The 11,565-nt window shown below is 38.1% G+C and overlaps 1 protein-coding gene across 1 annotated transcript in view; it reads left to right on the top strand.

The window, feature by feature from the left end:
• The window catches only part of megf11 (multiple EGF-like-domains 11), a 254,354-nt gene that overhangs the window by 225,747 nt on the left and 17,042 nt on the right, over positions 1 to 11,565 (top strand). Inside the window, exons 18-22 of the mRNA XM_056478777.1 lie at positions 968 to 1,096; positions 1,853 to 1,981; positions 2,233 to 2,361; positions 5,604 to 5,837; positions 9,431 to 9,549. Of these exons, the coding sequence (XP_056334752.1) occupies positions 968 to 1,096; positions 1,853 to 1,981; positions 2,233 to 2,361; positions 5,604 to 5,837; positions 9,431 to 9,549 (740 nt within the window). The remainder of the gene's footprint in view (positions 1 to 967; positions 1,097 to 1,852; positions 1,982 to 2,232; positions 2,362 to 5,603; positions 5,838 to 9,430; positions 9,550 to 11,565) is intronic.

Raw genomic sequence — 11,565 nt, 5'->3', positions numbered from 1 at the left:
TAGTCATAATTAAATTTCTTAGTACTTTTTTAGAATATCTTTTTATATTTTATAAACAAATGCAGGTTTGGAACAATTTTAAGTGATAGTTCACCCAAAAAAAACGAAAAATGATTCACAATTTACTAACCCTCAACCTAAATGTCTAATACAACATAGATATAATATAGATTTATATATAAGATAGAAATAATATAGATTTATGAGTTGTTGTTTTTTCTGTTGAACCCAAAAGAAAATAGTTTGAAAAATGTTGGAAACTGGAAACCAATGACTTGCATAGTTGGAAAACAAATTCAGTGGAGGTCAGTGGTTTCAGTTTCCAAGATTATTCAGTATAGCATCTATTCTACTGTTAACAAGTGTTAATAAGTGATGACAGAATTTTTGTTTTTAGGTGAGCTATCCCTTTAACAATGAGTAAATGATGGCAGAATTTTCATTTTATTTGGGGTGTACTGTCTCTTTAAGGCCCATTCACACCAAGGAGAATAAATGTATTAATAACAATACATGTAAAGTACAACAAATATTTTTTTTACAATCTTATTTGCTCAAATAATAAAAGAAAAACTCCACGATGGCGTCTGTCCCATAGACGCTGCATTAGAAACGCCTCGCATAAGCGGTAATTAATTTTTTATTTATTTAAATCAAAGATGATATAACACATACAAAAATACATATAAATGTTCATATGTTTTAAAAAATCTAAATATTAAAAACTTTCAAGGATTTAAGATGCTAATGACTGTTAAACGCATCATAACAGGCTCATGAAAAGGGTCCATAAAGGGAAGGCCACACCACAACATTAAAAACATTGACAGCCAATCAGAATTCATCCTATTTTAAAGCGGCAGTGCACTTATAGATAAACGTGTATTGTTGTGATCCCACATACAGTTATTATTTTTGGTGTGAATGGGAGTTTAGTTTTCATTTGACGGTGTCTCTGGCTCCGCAGTTTGTCCCATAGGCCAGTGGGGCCCCGACTGCTTGAACTCATGTAACTGTCACAACGGAGCCCAATGTAGTGCCTACGACGGAGAGTGCAGGTGCAGCCTGGGCTGGACTGGCCTCTACTGCACACAGCGTGAGTCTCTCTTACACACACACACACACACACAAACACATTCACAGTTATTAAATGTTCAAACAAGCCTCTATTATACACTCTCAAGCATATCTCACAGAAAATGACACAGTGACATCTGTTGGTAATTCTTCAGAACTGCACTCGAGTGTTGTGAAATGTGATGATGTTATGATGCCACGGAGTGGTTCTTAATAATAAATGCACGTTTTGGATTTTTTTCCACGCCAGTCATTTAACTTATTATATGACCTTGCTCAAGGCTGAAATCAAAAACCATCAGCATCACGCCTGCAAATAAAAAAAATCCAAGAATCCATCTTTCATTCATTACGTCAATCATTTCTTGATCCCTCCTCCTCTGCTGCCACTCTGTTTGAAACTTTTTCTTTTTTTTACGACGGCAGTGATATGGACTCTTTCTTGAGGAGTGATGAAATCAGTTTGTGTTTTGCTGCAATGTTTGCTCCGGTTGCCTTGTTATCTTTAGCGCCCAGACTGTCTTTGCGTGTTTGTGTATTTATGAACTGTACCCGTGTTTGTCCTCGAATCGTTATTAGTGTCCTCAGAGAAGAAAACGCTGCCACGCTAATGCAGTTAAATTAGGGACATGATACAATAAATTCAGGCCATTTGCCCTTTTTCTGAATGTTGTGGCTCTTTCACACTGGGTTTCCTGTTGCTGGCGCCATTAGTGTATACACCGACAGTGTGTTGTAGGTTAATGTGATGTAGTAGGATATCTCTTTCCTTCAGGCTGTCCCTCAGGGTTTTATGGGCGAGACTGTGCAGAGGTGTGCCGCTGTCAAAATGGAGCTGACTGTGATCATATCACTGGCCAGTGTGCCTGTCGGACTGGCTTTATTGGGACCAACTGTGAACAGAGTGAGTGTTGTAGACTCTTTAAGATTGTGTGTTTTGTATCAGGGGGTTGTGAGAATGTCAACTAGAAAGAGACATTTAGCTGCCCCGATGATGATGATCATGATTGTGGTGGTGATTGATGATGTTTGTGTGTGAGTGCCGTCCCCATCCACCATCTCACAACATGTGTCTGAGTGCTTGTTTTACATTGTGTTACACAGGCCAGGGGCGTTTGGTTAATTGTGTTTTTTTTTGTATGTGTTTTTGTTCAGAGTGTCCTCCCGGGACATTTGGCTATGGCTGTCAGCAGCTGTGTGAATGTATGAACAACGCCACCTGCGACTATGTGACTGGAACCTGCTACTGCAGCCCGGGATACAAAGGCATCCGCTGTGACCAGGGTGACTCTCTTTTTCTTTATCTGGGGTTAAGAAAAGAAGACTTAGAAAAGTGAAGAAAAGTCCCATAGGTTTAAATCCCAGTGTATGAACAAGGGAATCTGAAATGTTCTAGAATTGAGACTTCAAGTATCCACTCAGCAAGGCTCTAGCAACCACATAGTAACATGTTAACAATTAGAGCTGAGCGATAGAAATTAAAAGGCAATAAAAATTAAAATCTCGATTAGTTGAACATTTTAACTTGATTAATGAACAATTATTTTATTTTTGTGTGCTCATAGTTCACTATTCATATTACAAGTGAGAGATTTTTAAATGGTGCATTACTTGATTTTAAAATAATTAAAGGAAACACACACTATCTACCATCTATGATGATCAGGCGTTCTCAACCTTTTTCACTTCGGGCCCCACTTCATTTTGAGATAAACTTTTGAAGGCCTACCTGTCTGACATTTTCTCTAAAATGTTTGCATTAAATGCTCATTTAAACCTTTATTTATTAACATAAATATATATAATACATTTGTTGTGCCTTATAGACCGTTTCAATGTGGTAATGTCATTGACGCATGACGCAAATGCATTAGGATCACTGTTATTGTTTACATCCCTTGAAATGGTCTATAGCATTTTCTATTATCAGCATTTTGTAAAAAAAATATATGTATATCCATTACATCCGTTATAAACACTCACAGAATATTAATTTGGACAACTATTCGGATATATTAAATAGTTCACACAAAAATGCACAAAGAGAGATTTTCACTTCACGCATAGTTTGTGAATGAACAGACTTGCGTGTACTAGTTGCAGACGCGATCATGAGGCTATTTTTGCAACGAGTTTGAAGTAATCAGTCAGAGAACAGGAGAAAGTACATTACTTCGATCATTTTAATATAGCATATTATTAACAAATCCAAAAATTATAGTATAATATTTCTATTTTAAGCCACGGCCCACCAGTTGAGAATCGCTGCTGTAAATAATATTTTAAACAGTGCATTTCTTGCATCTTCTATGAACAAATATTTTAATGTTAATAATAATTTTAGTGTAACAGATTATATGTCGTCTCAAGGCATCTCAGCGCAGCTTCCCATCGTCGTCAATGTAGTGCAAAGGAAGGCTCAAGAATGGGTCCATCGTCTTACATGACCAGAGATCAGATATGGCTACAAAGTGGCCTTAGAAGAATAAATCAGCCACAGCCTTCAACAGAGCGGCCTAATGTGACACACAGGGAAAGTAATTGAAAAAATCGTCCCCGAAAATTTTATTGATTATAGGTTCTGAATGTCGATTTCAGTTACGTTTCGATTAATTGCCCAGCCCTACTAACAATCAGTCAGACCTTTAGCAACTGTGTAGAACACCTTTTTGGCCATGGCGTTTCATAGATGATACTTTTCACAGTTGAAACCTGTTGATCCATGACATCTGTTAAACATGCATAACAATATTAATCACAAGCTTTATTTGATTGTTGTTAAAATATTGCAGAACCTAAAATATTTCTGATGAAAAAATATCAATCACTTGGACACCATAGCAACCACACTGGACATCCTAGCAACCACTTTGACCCTTAACAACCACATAAAACACCCTACTAATCACTTGGACCCTTCGCAACCCCACAGAACACCCTAGCTACTATACATGCCCTTAGCAACCACACAAAACACACAAGCAGCCACTCAGATGCTTGGCAACCACATGTAAAACCACACAGAAATGCACTTATAATCACTCTGGCCCTTAGCAACCTCCTATAACACCCTAGCAATCACTTGGACACTTATCAGCCACACAGTACACCATATCAACTATACTGAACATCCTAGCAACCACATAGACCCTTAGCAACCACATAAAACACCCTAGCAACCACTTGGAGCCTTAGCAACCATGCAGAAAACACTAGCTACTACACAGACCCTTAGCAACCACTCTGGCCCCTAGCAACTACATAAAATACCCTTGCAACCACTCAGACCTTAAGCAACCGAATAAAACCCCCAAAAACCACACTGAGCATCCTAGCAACCGCATAGACCGCTTAGCAACCACATGTAAAACCACACAGGAATGCACTTATAATCACTCTGGTTCTTAGCAACCACATATAACACATTTGCAATCCCTTGAACACTTATCAACCACACAGAACACCATAGCAACCCCCTGAACATCCTAGCAACCACCGAGACTCTTAGCAACAACATAAAACACCCTGCAACCTCTTGGACCCTTAGCAACCACACAGAATCCTCAAGCCACTACACAGGCCCTTAGCAACCACACAGAACACACAAGCAACCACTCAGATGCTTAGCAACCACATATAACACCCTAGCAACAACTTAGACAATTAGCAACCACACAGAACACTTTAGCAACTATGCAGACTCTTAGCAACTACAGAGAACACCTTAGCAACCACTCAGACCTTAGGCAACCAAATAGAACCCCCTTAAAACCACACTGAACATCCTAGTAACCACCCTAGCTACTATACAGACCCTTAGTAACTACATAGATCACCTTAACTATCACTCTAACCCTTAGCAACCAAACAAAATACCCTTGCAACCACTCAGACCTTAAGCAACCGAATAAAACCCCCAAAAACCACCGCTTGGACCGCTAAGCAACCACACAGATGCTTAGCAACCACATGCAACACCACTTGGAAAATGCACTTATAATCACTCTGGGCCTTAGCAACATAGAACATAAAACAAAATGGTATGTGTTGAGATTCCCAGTGTTTTGGGTTTATGCTGGAATAATAAATAGCTCAAACTCATACTCATTCATGGAAGAAAGAGGCGGGAACAGGCGAACATTCAACAAATTTAATCATACAATAAACACAAAACAAAAGTATCCATCCTGTACAGCACTTGACACTTACATCCACTTGGAACACCCTAGAATCTATATATATCATAACCCACAGAGCCTTAGCAATTAGACATGAACACACTAGCAACCACTCAGACTATTAGTAACTGGATAATAATACCTTGGCAATCACTGCATGGTCCAGCCCTCAAACCTTTTACTTTGTGAAATATAAAATCTTATTTACTGCACTCTTTGTGGTGTCTGCTGCCATGCATGAAACTAGAGATTACCTTGTATCAAAACTCTCTTGCACATGATCTTGTGGGAATCAAGTGCTCTAATCTGCTCTACCTGCTTTCATCATATTCATGTCCTCTGTTCCAGCGGCTCTAGTGATGGAGGAGCTCAACCCGTACACTAAGATCAGCCCTGCTCTGGGTTCAGAGCGCCAGTCCGCAGGCGCCGTCATGGGCATCATCTTCCTGCTCCTGATCATCATGGCCATGCTCAGCTTGTTTGTTTGGTTCAGGCAGAGACAGAGAGAAAAAGGACAGGAAATGCCCAGTGTTTCGTACACCCCAGCTCTGCGTGTCACCAACACTGACTACTCTCTTTCTGGTGAGACAAATCCTTAAATATTGAGTAACAACTTCCCAGGCTTCATGAGTGTGTTTACTAGCATGACTTGTACAGTGTGTAGCACATGTTTGTTTATTCAGTAAGTGACAATAAAAGCAGTCAATCCAGCAGTGAAATAGAGTTTACATGGTGCTAACACACTTTTCGTATGCTGAAATATGTCATTCATATTTTAATCAGGTAAAATTACTGCATATTTATAGCTATTTTAATGCCACAGATGCTAGTTTTGATGATGTGGCTTTAAAAGACTTGATTAGTTCCAATAAGTATCATGAATGTCAGTCCATTAAACTTCAGAGTTCAGACTGCATAATGTTTTCACACTGCACGACTATCTAGGGAAGAGCTTCGTCGCTGCTTTGTTTACACTGCAAGATGGATTGGTGTCAAGGGGTTTCACACTGCATGACATTACAATAGGAAGAATCGCCGGAAACTTTGTCTCAGTCTGCAAACCATGTCTCACACTCATGGTTGCTCCTACCAAATTTCCACTCCAAGAACTCTTAGCACTCATCACTCCTGCCACAGCTGACAGTCATTTGGACAAACCCACACAAAGCTGAAACTCATGATCATTGATTACCTGGACTATATAAACCTCTCACTTTCTCACACACTTGGCTGAGTCTTGATTTGCTGTAAACTGTAAGTAAGTATTTATAAAGGTTATTGCATAATGAATAATTTTCGCATGTTAAAAAATTAATTCGACCTCATGTTGTGTGAATCGTATTGACACACTGCCTCCGAAACTTTCGTTCGTCATAAAAAGCACAACCCCAATTCCAAAAAAAGTTGGGACATTTGGGACAGTGCTTTCAGTAGCTATGTTTCCAACCAAAGATTTATGCGCAAAATGTATGCGCAAAACAGGAATATCGCTTAAAGGATGTGTGAATAAAGCAGCGTCTCCATCCAATGAGTTAAAGAGAACAAAGTTATCACTTCCTGATTAACTGGCGCCAAATATCAACAGTAAAAACGGAATTTGCTGCAGAAGGAGAAGCTGCGTCTTGTGCCTCAAAAGACAAATGCCGACATGCAATGAACGCGTTATGGTGATTGAAGCCATGAGACTTGAAGTTGACAAAGGTTGCAGATTCGAGTCCTGGCACTGACAGGGATTCTGTGTTCAGTGTGATTGCTAGGGGATTTTATTTGCTTGGGGGAGTGAATAACAAGCATTCTCTTCCTCCCTCAATACCAAGGCTGAGGTGAGTCCCTTTAGCAAGACACTGGACCCCCAACTGCTCCCCTAACATACCAATTTCCGGTGATGGTTATTACAAAAACTCTTTTTAGCATGGAAAATATTCCTTTTATCGTGTGTCATTGCATGTAGTTATGGTGTAGACACCAGGCACGATTGATCATGTTGGTGCCATCAATATGGCAACCTGTGTTTGTGTGTTGTCTGAGGTGGGGCTGGGTGAAAAGTGTTTTGATTTTGGACTGCAATACCTAGTTGAGCCAGTGGGTGTCAATCTTACATAATGCACCTTTAAACATGTCTCTTTCCCAACATTTTGTGGGAGTGGGTTACTGCCAATATTTGTTTATAGGTACAGAATACACATTTGTTTTCATAACTGAAAACTATGGAAACCCTTTCCTTTTATTTTTGTCAATTACATAAAGGTTAAGGACAGGGCTTAAAGTATTCCGGTACTGTGCCAGATCTCTGGCATGCGGCCGTGAGGGGAAAAAAATATATATTTTAGAGCCTGCGCATGCAGTTTAATTAGGGATGTTCAAAATAACCGATTAACCGTTAACCGAAAGGGTGCGTTTGTAACCGATTATTAATATCAGTTAAACAATTAAAAATATTTTTTATCTATTTTTAATGTTTGGCTGCATAAGGGGCCAATCACTGAAAGCGTTGAGAGGCGCATCTGTTGAATGGTTTTTTAACGGCCGCAAGTGTTTTCCGCACTGCTTATGCGCCCTGGGCGCCTCACGTTTTTCGAGCGTGCTCGAGCGGAAAAAGCGCGTTACGTCAGTCTTTTTCATTCTTCAATCAAATAAAAGCACTGCAGGGTTTTTGTGGAGGTGACAGCAGGGTTTGTGTTGTCAAGGCGACTACGGCAAACTTTTAATGATGGAGGAGAGACTTTTGGTCAGTGTTTCAAGTTATCCAGAGATGTATTACTTTACAGATCTTAAATATCACAATATTAATAATAATTACAATTATAATATCGACAGCAACACAACTCACGCACAATATGGGTCAGCTGATTCAGTCGTTTCCTAGTGACATACAAAAGAGCACGCGCTTCTTTTTTTCTTGTCAATAATAAAGGCGGTGTGGTGCGCCTCACGATTTTTTTTTGACGGAAAGGCGTGCTATTTCTGATCGGCCCCTGATGTGCAACACATATTTGTTAACTCACGGGACAGTAACACGTGCAAACATGTGTCTACAGACTTATTTTGTCAGAAGCAAAATGAAAGAAGGATATTTCTGGTCACAGATGAGTTGACATAAACCAGCACTGATGCTGATCGCCTCTGTGCTGCATGGAACCGCGTCACAAACTTAACAAATAGGCTATTGATGATTTAGTGTACAACCAACAAACCAACTTTTTTCCATTAGGAAATTTACAATTATTAATAGTCCTTATACAATATCAGTTTTTAAAATAGTCTACATAATCTACGAATCAAACAAATCCAAAGATTTTCTTGATTTTTGCATAATGATAACTCCGCACCAAACTGAGGCTTTCATTATACAGCTTATAAAACATGTATGTAAATTAATGCAATATCATATGTAAACAACAAAATTGTTATACAAAAAGTCAACATATGAGCCTTGAGGTTCATTGTCATTTTCTTTCATCACACGCAGCGCGAGACGGAGGAAATAAGTCATCTTTAATCTAATGACTTTTATTAAAAATGTTGACATAGGTTTTGTGAAATTAATAATAACAGTGGAGCATTAATTAAATGCATATTTCCTGTGGAGCAATCGATTTAAGGTAGCCCCCCCATCCCCCCCGCCCCAGCTAGAGTGTTCCAAACCATTGACAAAATTTGCATTTAGAAGATATCAACCTGAGTGCATTGTATTTATTATTATGTTTAATTTGATCTTTTTGATATTCTTTTTACCTGGATGTACAGCACAATATTCAAATATTGTTTGTTATTTCAAGTAAAGAAACTCAAAGCTTGCGGTTTGTCACTTCAACAAATTTTTGGGATCATTTCATTCTTCAGTTGCTCTGAAGTAATTGACCAATCAAATGCTGTCTAGTATCTGACATGTCCTGCCCCCTTCAAGATGCATCTCACTTAATGCGCTTGATCACAACCACTCTGGCAGAGCTGTTCTAAAATTGAAATGCTATTGGCTGTTTTATGTCCCACCCTGTCTTGTGAAATTGTCAAATTAACATTCCAAAGCACTTCGAGGGACCTTTAAAGACGAGTAACAAATCACAGATTCTTGATTTTCATTCAATCCAAGTTGTACTCTCAGAATTGGAGTTGTACTTGTGCACTTTGAGATGCTGGTGTTGTGAACACTTCTGTCTTTCTCTCTCCTCCAGAAACGTCTCAGAGCAGCAGCAGTGGCCAGTGCTTCTCCAATCCCAGCTACCACACTGTGGCACAGTGCAACATCTCATCCTCCATAACTAACAACCTGGACGGCACCCTCACTCTGAAGGTGAGCACACTGGGTGAATAGCTACTCCACGTCGGGTTAGCTGATGAGCTATATTTAAAAACAGCGTTCTTTCAAGGAATATTTTATGGCTGTAGTAGCTGCCTAAAATATCTCAATAAATGCATGAGCATCAGCATTTACCAGAAACAAGCACAAACTTAGTATATTCACTTCTTGGTATGCAAAGTCTTATTAGTGGAAGAGCGGATTTAGAATTAATTTGAGTCAAGAAGTAATAATGACCCAAATTTGAAAATAAAGATAATAAATAATAATGCTAATTATTAAATAATGATCTGGATTTGAAAATAAAGTCCTTTTATAATGCTAGACAGGGGTTTTTGATCTTTTAGATGCTACAGAGCCCCAAATCTTCTCATCTTCATACGATAGACGCCTATACTAAAATGATAAAATAGTTTCTTGTTTATTTTTTGTTTGTTTTCAAATTATAAAATGCACTAAAATATTATTTGTAAAATATTTTATTTCTAACAAGTTTTTTCCTACTGATTATAGCAGTATTTTTATTATTATTTCATTGTTAAATTAAATTGTATTTGCATTTATTTATTTTAATATAATTTGGGAATATTTATTTCAATCCTAATCATATTTTTGTATTGTAATTATTTTATAATTGTTAACTGGCCTGTTGAATTTCAAATGTACTTATTTGTTTATTTTTTATACTAATGTTGTGTTTATCTTAAAATATTTGTCTTTTTTTATTCAATTATTGCTTGCACCCCAAGCCCTCTATTGCATTTCTTTTTTTTTTAATCTGGGGTCGCCACAGCGTAATGAACCGCCAACTTCTCCAGCATATGTTTTACGCAGCGGATGCCCTTCCAGCTGCAACCCATCTTTGGGAAACATCCATACACACTGATTCATTCACACTTATACACCATGGACAATTTAGCCTACTCAATTCACCTATACTGTATGTCTTTGGACTGTGAGGGAAACTGGAGCACCCGGAGGAAACCCTTGCGAACGCAGGGAGAACATGCAAAACTCCATACAGAAACGCCAACTGACCCAGCTGAGGCTTGAACCAGCGACCTTCTTGCTGTGAGTCGACAGCACTACCTACTGCAGAACTACCTACTGCGTTTATTTTTTTATTTATTTATGTGTTAATTAATTTATTTATTTTCAGTGGTTAAAATAATTTCATTATTTTCAGTGGTTAACACTGTCCCCTCACAGCAAGGAGGTTGCTGGTTCGAGTCCCGGCTGGGCCAATTGACATTTCTGTGTGGAATTTGCTAGTTCTCCCCATGTTTGAGTGGGTTTCCTCCACGTGCTCTGTTTTTCGCCAGAGTCAACAGACATGTGGTACAGGTGAATTGAATAAGTCAAATTGACCATAGTGTATGTGTGTGAATGAGTGTGGATGGATATTTCACAGTACTGAGTTGCAGCTGGAAAGGCATCCGCTGCGTAAAACATATGCTGTAGGTTAGGTTGGCGGTTCATTTCTCTGAGGTGACCCCTGATGAATAAAGGAACTAAGCCGAAGGAAAATTAATGAATGGATACATTTGTTTAACAAGGATGTATTAAGTGGCAATTTATATTGTTACTTATATTGTTATCATTTCTTCAAACCATTTATTGCTTTTTTTTATCAAAGAATCTTGAAATAATTACCACAAAAAACATAAAAAAGTATAAAATTATATATTTTTTAAATATCTAAAAGTAGAAACTGTTAATTTGAGTTGTAATAATGTTTCACAATACAGTTTTTACTGTATTTTCCATCAAATAAATGCAGCCTAGGTAAGCATAAAACCCTAAAAAATATGAAAAATTCTCAGAGCCCAAAAATTTTAAACATTACTGTGTGTTAGACAGAGTTAGGACCAAATGGTGAATCAATAAAAAATAAAATTGTCTTAATAGTAAAAATGATTCTTAAGAACATAATTTACATATTTACACCTCAAGTTAAATTCACTTTAGTCAGTCTTAAATGCATGGTGCATGCTGTTGCAAGACGTTTAC

Source organism: Danio aesculapii, chromosome 18 (genome assembly GCF_903798145.1).
Source record: "Danio aesculapii chromosome 18, fDanAes4.1, whole genome shotgun sequence".
NCBI classification, from domain to species: domain Eukaryota; kingdom Metazoa; phylum Chordata; class Actinopteri; order Cypriniformes; family Danionidae; genus Danio; species Danio aesculapii.
Note: the sequence above shows the minus strand (reverse complement) of the source record. Positions and strands in the feature narration are given on the sequence as shown.